This window comes from Haliaeetus albicilla, chromosome 18, assembly GCF_947461875.1.
Source record: "Haliaeetus albicilla chromosome 18, bHalAlb1.1, whole genome shotgun sequence".
Lineage (NCBI taxonomy): Eukaryota > Metazoa > Chordata > Aves > Accipitriformes > Accipitridae > Haliaeetus > Haliaeetus albicilla.
This window is the reverse complement of record NC_091500.1, coordinates 28,157,928-28,180,632: the sequence shown is the minus strand read 5'-3', so window position 1 is coordinate 28,180,632 and position 22,705 is coordinate 28,157,928. Positions and strand designations below refer to the sequence as shown.

Here is a 22,705-nt window from a genome sequence, read left to right as displayed (position 1 = left end):
CTTGACTCACCCTGTGCATGCTGTGTGGTAGCACTGTACAGATGGGCATTTATCCTAGAGCAGGCAAGATGCTCAAAAGTCATTCCCAGTGTCTCGTCTGGGTGCCCAGGGATGGACACGCTTCTCTTGGACCCTGCAGCCCTTTGGGTTTGCCAAGGTATGTCTCTCTTGTGGATGCCCATGCCCAAGCTGAACACCTACTCATCAGAGGAGGTAGCAGCCCACCTGCAGAGTGTTGTTGGGAAGTCGTAGCTTTCCCCAGCCATTAAAAAGACATGTGCAAACACCGGGGTATGGAGCAAGTGTTTGCAGATGCATCTTTCAAGTGCGCCCTTATGCTTGCCATTTCACACGTGGAGGCTGGGCAGTCAAGTCAGTTTGACCAGAAGGTCCCAGGAGGGTAATTTGCAGATGCCTGTCATCTCTTTTTGCCTTTCAGCCATGCTTTTTTTTTCTTCCTTTCTATTTTCCTCTCTATTCTTCTAATGTTCCCATTACACACCCTGGAACAAAGCTAAAATAACTGTTCTGGGAGTGTTTCAGCTACTGTGCGTTATAACAAGCAGCAGTTTTTAACAGAGTGGAGCTTCTGTGACTAAGCTACCGACTGTCCTAAAGACCTCTGTAAAAATGTTATGGGTAGCAATTAGCAATCAGTTCCCTCCGTGCGTTGTAAATTCAAGCTCCTGAGTGCAAGCACCATTCATTTCATAATGACTAAGGTTTTAATCTGGGCTGTGCTAGAATTAACGAGGGCTGTCCTCTCCCACTGAAATATAAGCCCCAGGTCATTGCTACATCTGTTTAACTTGTCCAGCAGGACTGGATGCAGAAGGTTACCTACGTGGTGACCAGAGCCCTGCGCTGGAGCAAGGAGAGCTTGTACATTGGTCATGTATCCAGAGATGCGAACCTTTGCCAGGGTGGTTTTTTGTATCTTGCTTAAAAAGGGGTGCCCTGGGAGAACAAATGTTGTGTCCCCAGCCTTTCCCATGCTCGATGAAGGGCTTTGTAATCTCTGTGTTATGACCCAGGGGTTGATGCAATGGGTGGCATCCATCTAACGTGCCTCTTGGCTATACACATTATATCCTCTTTGGTTAGAGAGTGTGTTTGGGCAGCAATGAGGAAGACCGTTACTTAACCTTGCCCAGGCTACTGTTCTGAGCGAGGATATTGCTCCTTCCCAGGAAGCTGTTGGGAGTATTCAGCAGGGAGAGGTGGTGGAGCAGGAGTGGAGAGCTGCAGCAGACCAAGAAGCAAGGCCACAGGTTTTGGGGAAGATTTCCTGAGGGATACAGAGAGGAACACGCAGAGTTCAGAGCATCCTAGAAAATTATGGGAAACCACTGGTCTCAAAGGAAAACTCAAATAGAGTCTATTACTGAGGCACTGCCAGTTCCCCTCTATTTGCCCATCTCTGGGTATTTTCCTAAGAGTGCTTCTCTACCCGTTACTTGATCTTCTTAAGATACATGGGGCGAGGGTTGGGACTTTTTTTCTAATCACATCTATTTGTTCAGCTGATCTTCCAGCAATGAGATCTGTCACTCTGTAGCTTTCAGCCAGATGATACTCTGCTTTTACTTCTCAATTAATTTCTCCTGATTAGTCAGAACCACATCTAAAATTGCTACAGCTCTTCTGGTTTTTCTCCACCTTCTCAAAACAAGATCTTGTCTCCAGTGTATTCTAGGAATGTGAAGAAACATTGGATCTTGAAGACTTTCACTTTCCAACAGGTATCCCATTCTTGGATATTTTTTATAGCTATTGGATAAGCGATATCTAATTCAACAAGTAGCATGTGAATGCACGTGGACAAGATCCTCCACCTGCTTATAGTCAAAGGAGAGGGAACATCAGCATCAAGACCCCTAAAACAGTGTGGTCCCAGACCCGCTCAGGCAGATGTTTGCACTGCTGGCACCTACGCTTAATGAGACAGCTCACAGTAAAAGGGGTTTTGAGATGGACTGATATACTTGAACAAGTCGGGTGGTTGCTCTGACTCCCCTAGTAATTAGTTCCCTATTGTTAGAAGTTTATGCAGGTACATCACACACTTGGCACTGCCCTTCATACCCCCTGGGAGCCAGGCTCCTGGATGTTGTATTGGCTGGAAGCTGCATAGTAAATGAATCTTAGACCTTCTCCCCTGTGCCTGACTCTTGCCTTGGCGTGCCCTGTGTTTGGCTTCCAGGTGTTTTGCTTGCACAGTGGGGAGAACATTGAAATCAACGGCAGACCTCCCTTTGGTGCTATGCTGTGCCTGTGTGTTTTGGCTGCTAATGGAGAGATTCAGGAAATGTGAATGAGGAGCAAAAATCTGAGCCTTTAACTGGGCAGGGCCCTAGGAAGAGTGCTTGTTATCTGCATTTGCATTTGCTGTTCCATGTCTTTAATTAAAAGGTCCACAAAATAGAATAAATTACATATGCATTTTTATTAGACAAACACCAGAAAGTGAAGAGAGACAAACAGTCATGGGACACATTTTATATACAAAATCCAGCCAAAAAATGCTGAGCTGTAACAAGCAAGTTGCAAATTTAAGAGAGTTGGACTCATGTTCAATAGCAGAGCCCTACACGATGCATGCTAGACAACACAGCTGAGAGAGAGTTCCTAAAGTGAGGCTCCTGTGCGACAAGACATAGGGTTTAGGTGGCCCTCATTCTGTTGACCCTGACTATGCTTTAGTAAAGGACCAGTGTTAAGGTGTTTTCTGGCGAGTGAAAGCGTCTGAAAGGAAACTTTTAGCTTCTGTAACTTCTTCTGGTGGAGGAGGTTGAGACAAACTTCACGCTGGAGCTGCTGCCGCCTCCAAGGGTGGTGCTGCTAACCCCAGGACCACTTCCACAGCTGAAGCTGTTCCCCATATTGCAGATTCCCCCTCCCATGCTGAGGTTACTTCCTCCTCCGTATCCCGTTCCCACAGTTGTTCTGGTCACGGCTGCAAGAAGAAGAAGGAAAAGCGTTCAGTTTCTCCAGGCATTGGCTTCTTGGTGCAGAGACACACTAATGCTTAAATAAGGTAATTGCATATATTTTAGAGACTTACAGATATTCACTGGGACACCATCTCCAGCCAGCCTGTTAGGGGACAGAACACAAAAAGGTAAGAGGATAAGGAGTCTGTTGATAGTGGGGGGCGGGGGGGAAACAGGGTACATTTCCTAGAGACCTTTGGGGAGAAAAATAAAATCTTGGCATATTTCAGGGATGCTTCTTGCAATGTTATTTCTATTAGCTATGACAATCTTCCCCCCCTCCCCACCCCCTAATGCCCTGCTCAGCATTTCAGAAATGCTGAGCATCTCCAGTGCTTGCATTGCTTTGCTCCTCCAACATCAGGACTAGAAGGGCTGTGTTTCCCACCCACCTGCACTCCTCGCCCTCCAGCAGCTTCCTGTAGGTCGCGATCTCGATGTCCAGGGCCAGCTTGACGTTCATGAGCTCCTGGTACTCGCGGAGCTGCCGGGCCAGGTCGGCCTTGGCCTGTTGCAGAGCATCTTCCAGCTCGGCCAGTTTGGCTTTAGCATCCTTGAGGGCCAGCTCCCCGCGCTCCTCAGCATCTGCGATGGCCGCTTTCAGGTTGGCACACTACAGAAGAGAAAACCCCAGTCAAATTCCCCATACAAGACCTAGACTTGTTCTTTATCTACCCTGAAATCACAAGGTCTTATTCCAGCACCATCAGCTTAATCACTTTTTGTGACAGTTCTCTTTTGGAGACAAAAAGGATCAAACTGAGCAGAACTTGCCTAGGTTGCCTCTGATGTTTTCCTTCCTTTCCCTTGCAAGTCAGGGTGTAAATTGGTTAAAAGTGTGGGGTTTGCTGCTTTTTACCTGTTTCTTCACGTTGTCGATTTCAGACCGCAGCCGTTGGACGTGGCGGTTGAGCTCAGAGATCTCTTGCTTGGTGTTACGGAGGTCGTCCCCGTGCCTGCCTGCTGTAGCCTGCAGCTCTTCGTACTGTCACAGAGAGAGGAACAACCAGTCAAGATAAAATCCATCCTTTTTGGAGTAACCCAGGTGCCTGAAAGCATGGCTGCCTCCTCGAGCCCAGACTAGCAGCTGGAGTGCTGCTGTGCAAGATGCAATATTTGAGAAGGTTTTCTTGGAAGAGTCAGTCTTTATCTGTTCAAGATAAGACATGAAGATAACAGCACGGAAACCCCCAGTTTCTTCACCTTGGTTTGGTACCAGGACTCGGCTTCAGCCCGGCTTCTGTTGGCGATGTCCTCGTACTGGGCTTTGACCTCCGAGATGATGCTGTCCAGGTCCAGGTTTCGGTTGTTGTCCATGGTGAGAACAACAGAGGTGTCGGAGATCTGGGTCTGCATCTGAGACAGCTCCTGCAAAGTGCACGGGATTAGGTGAGCTAATTCACTTGAGAGATGCCTTTTCATCCTTTCAGATGAGCGTGCAGACCTGGGAGAGGCTACAGATTGTTATCTAAACAGCTAAGACGGTTGGTACAACTCTAAAGAGGTAAAGGATTTAGCATCTCCTGGGGGAAGAAATTACAGGCTTTCAGAGGAAAGGAGGGAGGGAAAGGAAGCTCTTAACTGAGGGTTGAAATGTCTCGGGAGGTGGTTGTACTCACTGCTTCGTAGAGGGCTCTCAGGAAGTTAATTTCTTCAGTCAGCGCATCTACCTTGGCTTGTAGTTCCACCTTGTTCATATAGGCAGCATCTACATCCTGGAGGATGAGAGATTTAGGTAATGTGTCTTAAACTCTTATCAGAAAGTCAGGAACACGCATATCTCTGCAATAACAGTCCAGGGAAGAAGCCGTAAAAAAAGCTTTTGGAATATGAATGGATGGATTTGTGAATGAATAGGTGATTAGAGCTCTACAAATAGTCATCAGATGGTGTTCTGTAATTTGCTCTCACCTTCTTGAGTGTCACAAATTCATTCTCTGCAACTGTACGCCTGTTAATTTCATCTTCATACCTAATGGAGGGAAGCAGAAGGAGCATTTGTTTAGGCAAGTAACAGAGGGAGGTGATTTTGGTTTGCTGGAATTAACTTCCTTAAGAGCATTTTGCATACAATGTTCTTTTCTCCTACAGAGCATCTGAATAAGAGACCATGAGCATGTTCCTAGGCTGAACTAGTTAAAACAAGTACATCAAAAAAATTTTAAAGAATCTATTCTTTTTTTCCTCTTTCTGGCCATTAGTCATACTCCTTCTGCCTGTCTTAAGCAAATTAAGCATGCTGTCCTGAAACTCTCAGACCTACCGTGTAATTTTTTTTTTTCCTTAGTAGGTAATTTAGTTAATAAGTCTTTGATCATATTCTAAATTATTCCCTAAATGTTTGTGTATTTGGATCTGTTACTCCGTTACTGTTTATCTTGAGAAAATGTCACAGTCTTCGCTGTCGGGAATTCCTGTGTCCCGGACTCTCCTGGATCACCCAGTTGGCTTAAGGATGTGGAATAGAGAAAGGCTGCACCTACCTAGGTAAGTAGATGACTAGCTCAATAGACTTACTTCTTCTTGAAATCCTCAACCAGGTACTGTGTGTTGACGAGCTCTCCCTCCAGCCTTCCCTTGTCGCTCAGCAAACTGTTCAGCTGCATCCTGAGGTTGTTGATGTAAGTCTCAAAAAGCGGCTCCAGGTTGTTCCTAACTGTTTTCATCCCCTGCTCCTGAAGCAGGCTCCACTTGGTTTCCAGCACTTTATTTTGTTGCTCAAGGAATCGGACCTGCAAGGAGAAATATCCTGAAGATGTTTTGAAAGAGCAGAGATTATGGAGAGCTTTCCTTGCAAATGGGGGAGCTCGGTACTGGCTGAGGTGATGAAGTGCTCTTTCCAGCTGGTTTTTATAGCCAAATTTTCATCTAGTAGAAGAAAGAATTTGCTATTTGACTGCAGGGACCCTGCTCAGTATTGCAAACAAACTCTGGAATTACTACCTGTTTTCTTGCACCATGCTTCCCCTTTGTTGCTTTGCTAAATCAAGACAAGGTGCATGCATTTTGTGTGAAAAGTGCACGCAAAATCAGTTAAGGAGCAAACCAGGGTTTGCACTTTTATTAAGAAAACAATAGTAAAGTGCCATTTCTCCTTCCCTTCAGTATAGCTCCCCCACCCCACAAAGCACCCAAAATAATGTAGCATTTTCCTTGAAGCCAAAGAGAAGCTGCTCAACCGGAGGAGAAATCAAGCAGATGCTCTTGTGCATCTAATACAGTTAACAAGGAAATGAAGTAGACAGACAGTGTCAGATAAGATTTCACTATTTTGAACTAACAGTCCAGACATGCTGGTACTGTTGCAGCGGTAGCTTTAAATGCCTTTGAGGAAATTCAAGCAATGAGAAGCTTACTTCTCCCTAGTGCCAATTCATGTGATTACTTTCTTGGTCATTTTAGATGGGTTGCTTGCATCTCACTGTAACCATCTAAAAAACTGTTATCAAGGCTCCTATAATGCACAATGGAGAGAGCCCAACATCTCCAGAAGGATGGGATTGTCTTCTAGAGATTCCTTTCTCCACTGCCTAAGAGATGTCAAGCAGCAAATGAGGAGGACCTCAAATACTGGATGATTAATTCATAGCAACCACCATGTAGCAGGTACCATTCCCTGGAGTTGCTGGGGACTGGGCATCTTCCAGTCTCATTCCTCACTTCTATTCCTTCTTGATCAGCTTATGTGCTCACAAAGCAGCTAAGAAAAGAGTCCCCATCAAAAAAATCAGGACAGGATATTTAGGGAAGCTCGTGTCTCACCTTGTCAATGAAGGAGGCAAATTTGTTATTGAGGGTTTTGATTTGTTCCTTCTCCTCCTTTCGGATCCTTTGGATGCTGGGGTCAATCTCCAAGTTGAGAGGTTTCAGAAGGCTCTGGTTGACGGAGACTTCGTGGATGCCCCCATTTGGGAATCCAGCAGCACCCATGCCACCACCAAAGGCACCATATCCATAGCCAAGGTTAGCTGGCATGCCAAAGCCACCACCATACACGCTACCAGCGCCACCACCAAAACCTGCGGATCCATAGAAGCTACCACCCCTTCCAGCCACAGAGATCCTCTTGCATCCACCAACATTGTAGAGGCTTTTGCTTCCAAAGCCACCACCAACCCTAGCAAACCCGCTGCCAGCATTGCAGTTTCCAACCCGGGTGACAGAGCATGAACTGAAGCTGGTGCGGCAGGAGTTTGGGACGATGGCCGAAGCAGCGCTGAAGCCACTTCTTCCCCTCTGAATCCTCACGGTGGACTGGCGAGACATTGCTGGCTTTTGGATTGGGATGGATGCTACAGCAAGAATAAAGGAGCAAAGGTGCTGGCCTGGAGCAAGGAGTAGGAGGGAAAGGAGAAAGATGAACCTGTGCTCTCCACGGGCTCAGGAGAGCCCTTTTATGCATGTATGAGACTGGGATGGGTTTGATGAGGTGGATCATCTTTCTGATTAATTAGGCTTGGCATGTCCAACAGCATTCTGGAGAGTGAACTCACTCCGCACACACGCCCTTCTGAAATAATATAGCCAGGTTCTGAGCAACAGTGGTATTGTTTGGGAATAACTGTCGCCTTCTGCCGTCTTTGTAGACAGCCAGACTCTTTGCCATATCAAAGCGTTTGAAAGTTGCAAAGAGTCATGTTGGGCACAGGGAGGAAAACACCATTCAAAACGCGTGTCACTCAACACCTCTCTCATTTGAAAACTTCATCCCTCAGGATTGCTTTTGCCCCTTTTCTGTTCACAAGCAGGGCTTTGAAAAGTTACAGTCCCTTGTGTGTTAGGAAAGGGTTCTGTGTTGGGCAGAGTAGCATTTTACAGCAAGCCCTGCAGAAAATTGTTCAATCCTGGGGTATTGTGATATGTCCTGCATGGTCCCCTCTATGCCACCACGATATATCTGCAGAAATAGTTTTGCTTCCATCCCTGTAAAGGCTCAGCTCCCTGAGCTGACCTCTTCTGAAAATCCTGCTTCTGCAGACTTATTCTTCTGTCACTGAAAAAATACAGGAATAAATATGAAATGTTTTGACAAGGTCTTTTGTTCATGTGTGGATTTTGACAGCTGCTATTGAGCTCTATCACAAATAGTTGTGGTAGTACCTCGGCTTTGAAGATTTGGAGTTCGGTATTTTAGCAGGGTGGAAACAAATAAACAACAAAAAAAAAAAAAAGAGGAGGAAAGATTGTGGGAATGGGAACTGCTTTGAATCCACTGGCTCTATGGAAATGGAGTGCTCTGGGGCTGTTCCCAACTCACAGTTTATAAACACGACGTAGTTCCCTGAAGATTTACTCAGCTCTTTCAGCACTGCACATCTGAAAGTGTGATCTTGCCTGCTTGAATCCACTAGGAAAGTGCTCTACAGGATTCCCTCTGCCCAGATCCACAGCAATCTGGACACAGTAAGACATCCTGGATCTTTCCTTTCTCAGCCACAGGTACCAACACAGCCCTTTGCTTTGCATTTACGTGGCAGGCAGTTTGAGTAACAAGTCGAATAGAAAAATGTGAAAAATAATTCATTTTGAGGGACAGCAAGTGTTTCTGGCCCTCGCTGTGTTTCGAGTTGTTCAGGAAAAGATGATTCATATATAATTTGTTTATACAAGAGGGTGAACTTGCAAACGGTACCCCCCCGAACAGCTTCCTCTCATGTTGTCTGCGAGTCTGAGCAGCTGCTGGCTGCAGGAGAGGAGTAAGATAATATTGAGGAATCGCCACGGTGGAGGGGTGTTGTGCTTCGATCTGCCCATGTCTTGCAAGGTACCTGGGCAAAAGAAACTCCCAGAAATACTTTGCATCCCCATTGTTTCCCCAGCTGCTTTCTTTCAGATGGATTGTGTTTGCAGTTGAGTTTTGAAAAAAAGGGGGAGTAAATAGCAGTTTTTAGTTTATTTTGGTGTCTATTACAAGACTAAGCTTTTATTGTAAGGAAGGGCTTAATCCTGTAATTTTTAGCCAACGGGGCTGTCTCATTGGCTGACTGTCTGCCCATTTGCACCCATGGGAACTGGAAGTAAATGGATTACAACCAACAGGTCTGCATCCGAAAGGCAGTGGATTATTGATCAGCCTTAGGGTTTTGCCCACCAATTGACAGATGTCATGACTTGAATGCATGAGATTGATTTCCTGCACACACAGTGGGCTAGATTCATATAGATGCAAGTCCCAGACAGCAAGATATTCAAACGCAGATGCAGGTTGCCAGCGTTCTTAAACGCCTATGTCTCCTTTGGGAATTGCTGTCTCGGGTGCTGTCCGTTTTCCATCTCGCGTAACTCTGACTATCTGAAATCTTTTCTGTATTCTTGTGTATTCAGTGGAGATCACCACCAAATGGCAGATTCTTCCATCCTAAGGTAGATGGATGGAGAGGCCCCTGAAGATGGCTTTCCACCTTCACCAACTCTATGTGGGTAGACCAGATAGCTGACTCAGGGTGTGCCGAGTTAGCCAGGCTGAAACCCACCCTTGGTTACTAACAGCGTGATGCGTCAGTACTTTCCTTTTTTCCCTCAGGCTCCTTTTACATATGAAACTTGTCTTTTTTGGCTAAAGAATACACCAACTGCGTTGGAGTCCATTGTTAATAATAGTAATAATACAGCTCCTCCAACCAAGTAAAAAGAAATTAATTTCTTTCCATTTCACATTTGCACTAGGGTGGAGGTGATGCGGTTGTCACTCATCTGGAAGGAATTTGAGAGGTAATTACAAAAGGCAGAACTGTGAGCACAAGGAGCTGTAGCTACAGGTTTGGGGTATGGGGTGATGGCAAGGGGGGCCCCCACCCTGCTCTGTTGATGAAACACAGGGTTTCCAGGTAGCTCCTGGGGGAGTGTCTCCCGTGCACCCTGCAGCTCCAGGCACGTAATGAATTTGCTGCTCTGATGCAGATAGCTTGCTCTGATATGGACTTTTTCTCCTCCAACAGAGGATAATGCTTGTGCTCACTCAAGCTGCTCTGTAGTTTTTCCTCTTAATCAAACAAAGGGAGCTGTGTTTGGGCAGGTCCCGCCAGGTGAGAGCCCCCCTCACATGGCAGAGGCCGTCTGCACGGTTGAGCAGGCTCCAAAGCCTTTTTCTTCCCTTCCCCTCCTCAGTTCTTCCTACTGGGCTGAGCAGAGGGTGCAAGCAGCAGCAGGTGCAAGTCCCAGACCAAGAGGCAGGAGCTCCCTTTACACCATGCTGTAAACTTGAGAGTAAAGGCTTGGCTGAGTTCGTTTCTGGCATCATGCTGATATCAAGGTAATAACTTTCCCGTGAGATTAGGAAAGCGAGTTCTGACTCCGTCAGGGCAATAAAGGCAACTCCAGCCCCTTTAGTGAGAAATGTGAACTATTTTCTGTGTACCCAGCCAGTGAACAGGAGATACCTCCAACAGCTTTTCATCACCTCCTCTCCATCTCTCTGCACTGCTGCTCCTCTCCAGCATCCGCCTTGGAAGCCTTCACCTGATGATGGATGCCTTTTCTCAGACAAGGCTGAAATTTTTAGAAGTGCCTCTGTGTGTTTTGTTTGCAAAAATACATGTATTTGTAAAATAAGAGTGTGTCTTACTAACTTGGGTTGGTTCACCTGTGCTACCTAATCTCAGCTTAATTATCAGTAAAGTCAAGGCTGTAATTTAGGTTAATTGCTTAAATTAAAGCCTTTGGGTTAAACTTGGGCTGCTAACCTAAATTCAAACCCTACTCATTTTGACCCTAATTTACTATTTCACCCCAAGTTAATGAAGTCCTGTTGGTCACCCTGAGCTTTTTCCATGGGGGACCACGCAACTCACAGCATCCCTGTGCTGCGGGGACGGGCACCTCTGGGAGACCTCCTGAGCAGGAGGCGAGTGTCCATGAATCTCATTTCCCGAAGGGATGAATTAGGATGAACTCCTCAGAAGCTTTCCCATAGGTGTTGCCCCATGATGGGTGTTGCAGTCCTTTGAGCCTGTTCCCAACAGTATCTGGAGGCCAGTCAGCTATAGCTACTAGATGACTTTGAAGTGTAGGTGTGACCTGCTTTCTCCAGATAATTGTTTTCTGGGCTAGCACAGAGACACCGATGCAGCCCAGAGTTTTGGAATAACTTCGCCTTCATTATTGCTGTTGTTGCCAGATGCTTTATACACACTGGGGAGGTCTTGTTTCCCCCTGTGGCTTGTTGCATTTTGAAAAAGCCCCTGACCTTAGGTGGGTATTAGCTGATACCTCCTTTATCCTATTCTGCATGCAACATTGGTGTCTAGATGGTGGTACCCGAAGAAACCTAAATATCTCAAATTCTGTTGTAGTGCTTTCTGAGCTTATCTTTAATCCCTGAGTAGGGCTGCTGGGGCTGCGATCTCCACTGAGCTCCACGTGGAAAGCAAGATCTTTCAACACTGAAGGTTATCACAGCAGGATTGTAGCATCTCGTCCTTTCTCGTGGCCCCAGGGTATGTCTTTTCTCCCGATAAGGAAAACCGAGGCCTGGAAGCAGTGTTGCTGGAAAGTCCCGTTATTTCGGATCAGCTCTGTGCCTGCACATGGCGTGTCCCTTGGCTCCATCCTGCACCGAGTGCTGCTCCTGGTTCGCGTTGCCTTGCAAAGAGCCATAGCGCTTGCGTGAAGTTCAGTTTCTCCCTATTAAAACAAAGCAGATCCGCAAAATGCTATTCTCAGAGCCGGTAGGATAAACCCCGATTATTCAGGTGTCCTGGAAAGTGTATCCAGTCACGGTGCACCAATTTTATGGGGCCTCATGTTCATTTACCATGCGGTGCTATATTGCACCGCAGGTGAGCCCGGAGGTCCCCGCTGCTGTCCTGCGGCGCTTGGCATCGTGAGCAGCCGGACTCCGATCTCCAGCCACTCTGGGCAGTGGGTTGTTGCTGCCCGGTTTAAATAGCAACGCTCAGACTGAACATGCCTTGCAGATGGGAGCTGGGAATATTGTTCCGCTGCTGGTTTTGCTGCGTCCTGTGTTACCTTCCCTGCAGCCATTTCGTGTCTTATTTCATTTGCAGGCTGTGTAAACCATTTGCAAATTAAAACAAAACAATTCTCTTTGATGAAAGTCCTGCTTTTGAGTCAAAAAGCTGCAAAGTTTTGTTTGGGAAATGTTAAGGGGAGATATTTCTGCGTTCCACAGACAGGATCATTCCCATAGGGAACGTTGAAATTAAACGTTGGTTTTAGAAAAATATTTCACCTAATGTTTTAAGTTGCTAGCTAAAATTATGTGTCAAGTTTGACTTGAATATGTGAGTTTTCCAGGTCTCTGCAAATCAGAAGAAGGTAACTAGAAGATGACTTTTTGCATCTGCTGTCTGCTTTCTCAGAGAAGAGGTGCCAGGGTGGGCTCTTAAAAAGCTTCCTGTGGAAACAGAAAAAAAGACCAATAGCTGCTCAGTGCTTTTTGGCCTCGGTAGCATCCTCACCCTCAGACCGCAGGTGAAGGACCTGGCAGCAGCCTGTGGCACCAGACTGACGGAGGCTGCAGAGATGCCCAGGTACTGCGGGGACGGGCAAGGGCTTGGCAGTGCGGCTTACAAACCAGTTTCGTGGAGGGTTCGGTGTTGGTGGTGGCCCACGTGTTGATGCAGCTGATGGCACAGCAACGTTTTGTGCGCACTTCTGTTAAAAACAAAACAAACTTATATTTGACATTTTCAGTAATTAAAAAAACAAAAACAAAAAACACAACAAAATACAGTTTAGCAACAATAGCCCAGTTGGGATGCCCTGCCTGTTACAAATGCCTCTGCTTTGCAGGCTTCACTCTATTTCCTTAAAACAGTCTAAGAAACATGGTCAGATGCCTGAAAACTGATGCAAACTGTTAAATGAATGAAGCCCAACCCATTCGCCCTTCACAAAACCTCCTCTGGTGCAAACTGCAAGTCTGGCTGCCCCGACTTTCCACAGCCACCGTTTCCTTGCCCCTTCCCATGCACTGGAGGGAAGATTCGTGGGTGTGAGCCCCACTTGTAGGACCAGCAGGGCTTGGAGCCCTTTGCAGGGCAGCACCATGCCTTTCTCTTACTCTGGGTCCCCACCTGCTGGAGATACCACGCTGTGTTGTCCGGTGCTCGCACACCTCTGTGCAGCACGATGGGTGTACAGGGTCCCATCGACTCAGGAGCTGGGAGGTATTTCCCTGCGGCTGAGCGCTCCGGCACACCGTGCATGAGGTGCTTTTGCCTTGCAGATGTGGCTGCTGCCCCCCTGTCTCTTCTCACTCCTTGGGGTCCTGCCTGGGTGCACCCCCAGTTGGAGCTTGCAGGGGATGAGGGGTGGGTTGGTGGACACCAACCGGTCTCCATTTGGGACCAGCGTCCCCAGTGGGCTACGGGCCCTTCCTCATCGGCTTCCCTCCTGCCCCAGCCCCTTCCCTCACCCTTGGTTCACGGTCCAGCTTTGGGGCTGGGTTCCCACCTCGCACTGTGCTTCCCAATCGCTGCTGCTGGGACTCATGCCTGGCCCTGCAGCCGGCACGAGTAAAAATTGGAGTTCACTGTGGGATGATTTTGGGGGTGTGGAGCGTCCACCTGCCATCTCAAAGTGACACTTCGGTATTATAGAAAATACCAGCGTTGCTGTTTCAGGAAGGGAATCTTACTTTGGTACATGATGGCAGTGAAAACACGGCACCAGGACAGTACTACTCTCCCACTGAGCTTTAATAAACAGTAATCCCTTCTACATGGAAAGCAATCTTCCCGTATTCTTCCCTGTGTTTTACGGTATAGAGGGAGCCGTAAGGCTGAAAGCTTCTGTAGAGGGGTGCGGGAGCCGGGGCACGCCGGCAGAGCCACGGGAGGGAGCCTGGGAAGAGCACGGGAGCCTGGCCGAAACCCTCCGGCCAGGCGGGTCTTTGAAACCTCCCCAGGGGGGCTGGATGGGAATCGGGAGGCTGGGTTCTGCGGGCACCTTGGAAGACCTCCAGGTTCATTCAAAATGAAGCTGAGGCCCTGAAACAGCCCTTCCGGAGGGATGTTCCAGGATATTTAGTGAGATATTTGCATGTGCTGGGGAAACCTTGATATGCAAGCACCGCATGTGCAGATATTGGTTGCTTCGCCCTGTGTCCACCCCTCTTTGCTCGTGCTGCCCTCCCTCCAGTCGCTCTTTCTGGTGAGGGCGATGTTCGGCTGCTCCGTTCCCCGTTTGATGCCGTTCTCGCTGCGTCCTTGCTGTGGTGCTGATGCCAGAGCTGGGCTCCTCTGCCATGAGATTTCCTACTGTTTGTATCGACCGGTGGCCTGGCTGAGCCATGCCCCGCGTGGGCTAACTCATGAATCCCAGCTAAACCTTTGGGAATCACCTTCCTTTTCCCACTCACCTGTGCTTTCTCACTACTACAGTGACGGGCAGAAAGGGCAGCTTTTTAGTTAACTACCACAGTGGGATTTATCTAGCTTTTGGCTCAGCCCTGAGGCAGCTTTTCCTCCCCATGTCTCAGTTCTCAATCCATCCCACCCTCCTCTCCACTCTCCCCAGCCTGCCCCAGAGCCTGAGTCCTAAAATTGAGTTTTGTTTCCTCAAGGCAACGATCCTTTCTCATGAACTACCTACAGAGAGTCCCCACTGCAGCTGGGGCACCGCGTGTATCGATACCCAGATTAGCGGAGAAGAAGAGCCAAAAAGCAGCAGATTTTAAAAATGACAAATGCTCTTTATTGGACCATACAGTATGGTAGGCCTGGAAGTGGAGAGGCAGTAGCTGTGAGGACAAGGAGTTAGAAATCAGTGTGGCAATTCATATACACAGAAAGCAATAACCTTTCCCGCAGGTGCTTGAGAAAACAGAAGGGGCTGGAAAAACTCTTTAGTTGCAGACAAAACATTTGGAGGTTGTAACGCGTGTTGCAGGCAGAGGCTTTTAGAGCATCTTGGAGCTCTTTTCATTGCTGAGGACCCGGGACTGTGGTTTCACAAGGCTGTCTCCCTTGTTTTAGGAGGAATGAAGCGAATGTGCGTGGCCGAACGCGGCTATCCCCGTTCAGCAAAGTGCTTCCACTTCGCTTTAAATGTGTGACTCCGGGGGACGAACAAGGACTGTGCCAAAAGAGGGCCACCACCGGGGTCCGCGACGGCTCTCCAAAGCCCTGTCGGTGACCTGTTACAACCTATCCTTTAGCCAAAGGTGCTCCAGATTCTTGCGGTGGGGTCCTGGTCTCCCCCCGCTGCCCCAAAGGTGGAGGGTGAAGGACGGAGGAAGGAGAGGGTCTAGCGCAGCTATTTACACCATTGATTCGTAGGGCAGCACTTGCTTTCGGAAGGCAGGAAACACGCCGTCGTCCGGGTGGGGAAGGCCCCCTGCTCGCCATCCTTATCTGACGGTCTTTTTGGTAGTGGTGGTCTTGGAAACGATCCTCACGCTGCCTCCCGTGCTGGCACCCATACCTCGGCTGCTCCCGGAGCTGAAGGTGCTGCCCCCGCCGAAACCTCCGCTCCCACCTCCGAAGCCGCCGCTGCTGCTCACGCTGTAGCCGCCGCCGCCGCCGCCGCCGCTTCCCATGCCGAGACCGCTGCCCATGCCGAGACCGCTTCCCATGCCGAGACCGCTGCCCATGCCGAGACCTCCGCCCATGCCCAGGCAGCTGCCGCCGCCGCCGCCGTAGCCCACCCCGCTCGAGCTGCTGACCACGGCTGCGGGGAAACACAACGCACACCCGCTTTAGGGTCCTGCCGGCTCCCCAAGGTTGGGGGGGGGACCTGCACCGTCACCCCTGCGGCCGGGGGGGGTGAGCGAGCAGGGGTGGAAGCCGGGGGGAGATACTTACAGACGCTCACGGCTCCGACTCCCTCGCCGGCAAGCCTGTTGGGAAAGGGGAAAGTAAGTAATAATGCCAAAGCACAGACAAGAGATGACGTTAGCCGCTGGGGCCACCTAATTAGACTTTTGTGGCCTTCAGTAGGGACTATGCTCCGGTGGGGTATGTCTGTATCGCAGGCAAAAGGTGACAATGCTCATTTTTATTGGTGCGTCAGGTGCCAAGAGCTGGAGAAACCAATCTTTTCCTCCAAAGCTCACAATTTAAAATATCCCTCTCTCTGCCCTTGTTTTACATCACTTGGTGCTCCAGCCCTGTGGGGTGAGCTGTCTCTCGAGCAGTACGCAACAGGTCCATATGCTTGTCCCCACCTGCTCTCCTCGCCCTCCAGCAGCTTTCTGTAGGTCGCGATCTCGATGTCCAGGGCCAGCTTGACGTTCATGAGCTCCTGGTACTCGCGGAGCTGCCGGGCCAGGTCGGCCTTGGCTTTCTGCAGAGCATCTTCCAGCTCGGCCAGTTTGGCTTTGGCATCCTTGAGGGCCAGCTCCCCACGCTCCTCTGCCTCAGCGATGGCTGCTTGGAGGTTGGCACACTGAAAGTGAGGAAAACAGATAGTTGTTTAACTTGGGCTACTCCAAACTGCTCTCCTGAGTATTGCTATGGTACTGTAGATACTGGCTGGTGGCTGCCAGGATGGCACTGAGAGCTCCCGATGGGCCTTTAGGAAGGTGTCGTAGGGTGGGTGACCGGGGAGCTGCAGCCATAATCCTGTCCCCCAAGAAAAGGGGAGACATCTACATCTCCTCGCTTTGCTACACCCCTTTGCTGGGGTAGCTTAGTAGCACACAATTTGCTTCCCCAGCAAGAAAGCAGCTATCACAGCACATCCTTGCACTGAGGGACCTTTTCTGGTGAGCAAAGACAGAGTTGGCCACTTCCTCTTTAATGCGGGGGGAAAGCTTGGCCTTCCAGCCCTGCTCCAATGCCAGGACCTGGCTCTTTCGGCCGTGCCTGGCCACCATCACCTCCTGCCTGCCCTCCACCATGCAGCAGCTGCTCTGCAGGAACATCTCCCTCTTACCTGTTTCTTCACGCTCTCGATCTCGTTCCGCAGCCTCTGGACCATCCGGTTGATCTCTGAAATTTCTATCTTGGTGTTACGGAGGTCATCGCCGTGCCGCCCGGCGGAGACCTGGAGTTCCTCGTACTTATAGGTAGAAAGGAGGAGAGCGCTGGTTAGGCACCACGGGGCTCAGGGAAGGGTGAGGGGACTTCAGGGCACAAAGTGCGGGTCTGGATGCAGGTTAGGGTGGGGGACAACATTCCTCTGAGCAACCTGCCCATGTAATAACAGCATTTGCCGTTAGTTATCAATATATGCTAGGGCAGCAGCTGTTGCATTGCATGGAGGACCTATGGGTTGTCACCTACTGTTAAGAACCTGGAATGGAAAGAGGAGTGCTCTGTGTCTAAGGCCAGACCTACCAGTGACTCCTTGTGAGCCCAGGGTCAAGGCATCTTGTTCCTTGGTTTCACCACAAGGAATATAAAGCTGGTCAAGTGTAGTGGGTGCACAGGTGGACAGTGGGGATCTGTATGCAAGAGCCTCTTGCAGCATGCACAGAAAGATAAATTAACCTCCGGTGTAATGCTGTGATCCTTTCTGCGTTAGTCCTGCCTCCCAGCAGCTAGTGTGATGCCCCACGAATCACAGAATTCAGTCTGTCATTCTGGTTACCCACCTTGTTTTGGTACCAAGCCTCAGCCTCAGCCCGGCTCCGGTTGGCGATGTCCTCGTACTGAGCTTTGACCTCTGCAATGATGCTGTTGAGGTCCAAGTTACGGTTGTTGTCCATGGACAGGACGACGGAGGTGTCGGATACTTGCTGCTGCATCTGGGACAATTCCTGCAGAAGATGGAAAAAATGAAGTTAACGGTCTGGTATGTGGGATGGAAACTATGCAGATGAGATGGCTTGGGAGCCCTTTCTGCCAAGCCATTTTCTTGCATTTTCCCCTGCTCTGTCTCTATCTACCCTTCTCTATCTTATGCCTGCATTATAATTTCAAAAAGGCAGTGACCACCTTCTCTTTTACTGCTGTACAGCACTAAGCGCGGTGGCTGGAGCTTGCGAGCATGGAGAGCTGTACGGCAGGGAGCTGTGGAGGATGCTATCGCGGGGAAGACTGACTGCTTACCGCTTCGTAGAGAGCTCTCAGGAAGTTAATTTCATCCGCCAGCGCATCTGCTTTGGCCTGCAGCTCGACCTTGTTCATGTAAGCACCATCCACATCCTAAAGAAAAGAAAACCAAAGACTTCTGATGAAACCACAGGCCAAAGGGGCTTCAGAACACCAGTGGGACCATCTTTCTGCTTCCAGGTCTGTAATTCTTTAGGCTTGTTTTTATATTGCTATAATCAAGGTGGGGTTCTTTTTCATGTAATGTTAGATGTTTACTGAGAGCCAGAACCAGGTTCTTGGGCAGAAGGCGAAGCTCTGACTCACAGGGATGTGACCAGAGACAGACTTGAACTGCGCCACAGGAGGCCAGATGGTTTGCAACTGCAACTGGAGGAGCTATCTTCAGAAAACAGGGCAGCTCCATTGGCATGGAGAAGGTTATGCCCATTCGTGGCCTCAGGAGGACCCAGCCCAGGTCGTAGCCTAACCCAACCGTGAGGTTAGACGACCCCAGCTCCCATCAGCTTTGCTTGAACTCTGTGCATGCCAAGTTAATTTCATTGTCCATCCCATAATTCCCAGTTCACTCACCTTTTTGAGGACCACGAACTCGTTCTCTGCACCAGTGCGCCGGTTGATCTCATCTTCATATCTGTTAGGATAAAAGAGTGAGAGGGTTTTGGTGGAAATGAAGAGCAAAGCCGGCATGGGAAGCAGAGATGGGACCACTCCAGTCCCAAATCATTAGTTGTGGCTCACGGATATATTCTTTACTCCCACCTGTTTACAGTCCAGAGCAGATGCAGAGCAAATGATTACTGACTCTGAACCGGCAAGACTCCATAGTGTGAGTAGTCCCAGCTAAAATTAATAGATTTTAATCACTGCGCTTAAAGTCAAGCTTATATATAAATGTGTGCAGGATCAGAGCCTGTTTCAGTAGGAAGCAGGAGCAGGTATTCTCGGTGACCTTTGCCCAAAGCAAAGTTATGCAAAAGGTTTTCAACGAAGCTGCATTGCAACGCCTACAAATATATAATAATGTAACAATTTGATATTTGATATTATAATAATGCTAATGGCTCTGAATAAGCCACTGCAGCATTTAATTAAAAAAAAAAGTCTGTGATTCTTTAGCCATGGTTGTGCAAGAGCAGATCATTATGCCTCAGACTGCGTTTCTGTGGAACTTTTTATGGCTCTGAGCAATATCTTCTCATCAGATAATCAGGGCAGGGCTTAGCTAGAAAGTAGACAAAACATGTAGGCTCTTGAGGCAAAGACCTGGATTTTAAAGGCAGGTTCGTGCCAGTCCTCTAACTAATATTGGCAGAGATATCCCTGCAGATGGCTCTCCGAGCGGTCATGGGAAGAGGTGGAAATGAGCCAGCGGACTGGGAACCAACTCTAGACTTGAAATAAAATGCATTCTCTTTCCCAGGCAGTAGCTCCAAAATCCAGACAATATCATTTGTCATTTTTGGCCTGATCAGTATTTCTAAAATCCCATAATACATATCAAGATCTGAAATGCACTCAAGTACAACATAGCAGAAGCTATGTCAGTCCATCCTGTCAGCTCTAAGTGCCGTCTCCCTGTCCCCACCCCAAATCTGTCTCTTCACATGCTTAGCTATCTAATACAAACATATTTCAGGCCTCCAGGGTGTTTTTCTCAAATTTGCACTTGGCCAGATCTGGTTGAATAAGGAAGAGATTGTTCTCGCCAGACTACAGCCAACTAAAAATGAACGGCCTCGCCTAAAAAAACCACCTAAATGTCCCTTATAGTCAGCAGACGCTGACTAGCACATCCTTAAAATGATTCATCCCACCTCCGCTGGACACTTTATCTCAGGATGGGATTAATTGCCTCCCCAGGAAAATCGTTTTCTTTGACAATGGTCAGAGAAAAGAGCTGAGCATCTTTCATGTGATGGGAGCTGAGCAAGGCCAAGCCCATGCAGGTTGCCTGGGGCCCTCTGGAAAGGCTGGGATTTCCTTTGCAAAAAGAGAAATGGGGGATTTTGGAGCTGGCAGTTTATAGCTATGTTGCATTCCCTTTTTTCCATGTCCATTCTACTCATGAGTTACGCGTTTTTCTGTCTCCAGGTGTACTATTTTGGGAGACTCAAGGGATCGGTCCGTGACCTCTGTTACACTGGAGCAGCTTTCCACGGGTGCATGAATTCTGTGCTAAACACTGCTCCTGCACCTAAGAAACCTGGCATAACTAGAGGTCATTCTGAGACCGAGTTTTGGTTTTGTATGTTCATTTTGCAAACTGGAAGAGGAACCCAGTGCAAACACAACGTGTGCACCAGCGAGCACGAGCCGCCTGCCCTGATTTTCCCGGCTGTTATTCATTTATGCTACAGAGCACGATTTCTTACTTGTTCTTAAAGTCTTCCACCATGTCCTGCATGTTCCTCAGTTCAGAGTCCAACCGTCCCCTCTCTCCCATAAGACTGTCTAGCTGCCGTCTGAGGTTGTTGATGTAGGCTTCAAAAAGGGGCTCAAGGGATTTCCTGGTGACTGTGTGACCTTGCTCTTGGAGGAGGCTCCACTTGGTCTCCAGCACTTTGTTCTGCTGCTCCAAAAAGCGCACCTGGGGAGAAACAAAAACGGCACATGCTGAAGCCCATGTGAACAATGCACAAAAAAATCCTGCTGCCAGGAAAAGGAGGGATCGTTCAACACGGAAAGAAAAGGTCAAGAGGCGCTGGGACAGTCGGGGGGGAAATTATTAGGATCTTCCTAATTCAGGGCACTGGATTCTCAAAAGTATCAAAAGCAGCTAAGATGTTTAGTGAGATTTTTCAAGAGATATTAAGCAGGCCAAATACCTGTATTTGCAACTTTAGGTGTTTCGCCCCCGCCTAGATGCTCAGCCCACCTTACTGGTTTAAACTGGTGTTATCCCCTTGAGTTGTGTAGAGCTTTGCCATTTTACAGCCAGCAGAAGATCCATCCAGCCCCCAGGACGTTTTTTACAGGGAGGAGGGAGGTTTAGTTTTTCAGTAAAATAACGCACTGAAAAACTCATCCTTGCAAAGAGGAAACATAAGACAGTTCTTAGTTTTCAGCCAAACCCACACTGTTTGTTGGCTGGGATTAGTCCAGGCAAGCCCCTCAATCCAAAGGAAGTTTCTTCCTGTTGTTTTTTCCCGAGGCAACTGATAATATGCATGGCTTGATGCTTAAGACCAAACTCTCACCTTGTCAATGAAGGAGGCAAATTTGTTGTTCAGCGTCTTGATCTGCTCACGCTCCTGTGTTCGCACCTTCTGGATTTCCGGGTCGATATCCAGCTTGAGGGGTGCCAGGAGGCTCTGGTTGACAGTCACTTCATGGATGCCACCAGGTGGGCAAACAGGGAACCCGGGGCCACCTCGACCACCAAATCCGGGACCTCCCAGCCCAAATCCACTGCCCAGCCCATAGCCGCCACCACCACCAGCTCCTCCTAAGCCAAAACCAGCGCCTGCTCCACCACCATAGCCAAGACCAAAGCCAGCTCCTCCACCAAAGCCGTATCCACCACCGGCTCCGCTCCGTAGACCTCCACCGACCGAGCTGTAGGAAATTCTTTTGCTTCCACCTAGGTTATAGAGACTTCTGCTGCCAAAGCCACCACCAGCTCCAAAGCCTCCTCCACCTCCGGCTCTTCCTCCTCCAACTCTGGAGACAGAGATGGAGCTAAAACTGCTTCTGTTACCACCGCCACCTCCTACGATAGCAGAGCCTGAGCTAAAGCCCCTCATGCCCCCTCCAGTAGATGATCTGAAAGAGATCCGACTCATGGTGGCTTGTTCAATTGGAAATGCAAAGAGCAGGAGAGGGGGGGAAAAAAGGCTGGTGAATAAAAGCTGCGCGGCAGGAAAAGAGCAGAGGGCAACGGAGACAGAAACCCCTGTGATGGGAGAGCTTGGGAGCCTCCTCTTTTATCTGCTTGGAAAACTTGGCACGGGAATTCAGAACTTGACGTGCCTTGCAGCAACTTGCCTTGTCAAACACACCTAGGCTACGGTGAGGCGCTGAAAAATGCATTGTTTGCAGGCAAGAAAGTAACGGAGCGAGGGAGCTCCCCCCTCTACCAAAGCCTGCCCCTCTGAGTCATGAAATTAGAATTGAATGGGACGACGCGCTGAGGTCTGTGCTCAGGGGCAGGATGCAACACGATTCTCCAAGGACCCTGGGAGCCAGTTTTCCTTAGGCAAGCAAAGGGCTCGCTCTCTTGAGTAAGGCTACTTGCACTAAAGCTTTTGCAAGGTGAAGTTTAGGGTTTAACACGCTGGAGAGCAAACAGGGCAACATAAATAGGGGCTTTTCCAAGGCTGCCAGCTCTGGGACTGGACATGCATGTCCTCTTGTTGGCTTGGGAAAGCTGGGGCTGAAGGTGGTTTTACTTATCAGTGCAGCTCTTTTGATTTATTTTGGAAAAGGGATCTGAATGATCATGGGCTTGCAGAGATGAGCTGGGTGGAAGTTGTCTCGTGGCAGTATTTTCTGGGATCTTACCAAAAAAATTCTCTCCCCTTGTGGCAGGGGAAACTGAGAAATTAGCTAGCATGGTTAACAGCAAGTAAATCCCTTTTCCAAAATAACTTCAAATTACATTAAATAGTACTACAAGGCTTATAAAATAGTTATTAAAAAGTTGCTTGAAATGATTGCTCTTCTTTTGAATCTCCTTGTCAGGCTCAGGGTTCAAAAGCTCCCTGTGAAGTGGTATTTTTATCACTTTTTTTCACCCGCCTGTATTTAACC

General features: G+C 48.7%; 2 protein-coding genes across 2 annotated transcripts; both read right to left on the bottom strand.

Moving 5' to 3' along the window:
• Positions 1-2,427: 2,427 nt before the first annotated feature.
• LOC104325472 (keratin, type II cytoskeletal 6A) lies at positions 2,428-7,370 on the bottom strand. Its single transcript, XM_069806056.1, has 9 exons — positions 6,756-7,370; positions 5,511-5,725; positions 4,905-4,965; positions 4,613-4,708; positions 4,197-4,361; positions 3,853-3,978; positions 3,386-3,606; positions 3,065-3,096; positions 2,428-2,956 (listed from the first exon to the last, which is right to left on the bottom strand). Exons 1-9 carry the CDS (start codon positions 7,257-7,259, stop codon positions 2,760-2,762), a joined length of 1,617 nt encoding a protein of 538 aa, XP_069662157.1. The 5' UTR covers positions 7,260-7,370; the 3' UTR covers positions 2,428-2,759.
• Positions 7,371-14,618: 7,248 nt separating this feature from the next.
• Positions 14,619-22,040, bottom strand: LOC104310828 (keratin, type II cytoskeletal 5). The gene is made up of 9 exons (XM_069806054.1): positions 21,154-22,040; positions 20,329-20,543; positions 18,527-18,587; positions 17,951-18,046; positions 17,494-17,658; positions 16,833-16,958; positions 16,123-16,343; positions 15,761-15,795; positions 14,619-15,626 (listed from the first exon to the last, which is right to left on the bottom strand). The coding sequence occupies exons 1-9, from the start codon at positions 21,736-21,738 to the stop codon at positions 15,307-15,309; spliced, it is 1,824 nt and encodes a 607-aa protein (XP_069662155.1). The 5' UTR covers positions 21,739-22,040; the 3' UTR covers positions 14,619-15,306.
• Between the last annotated feature and the right edge of the window lie 665 nt (positions 22,041-22,705).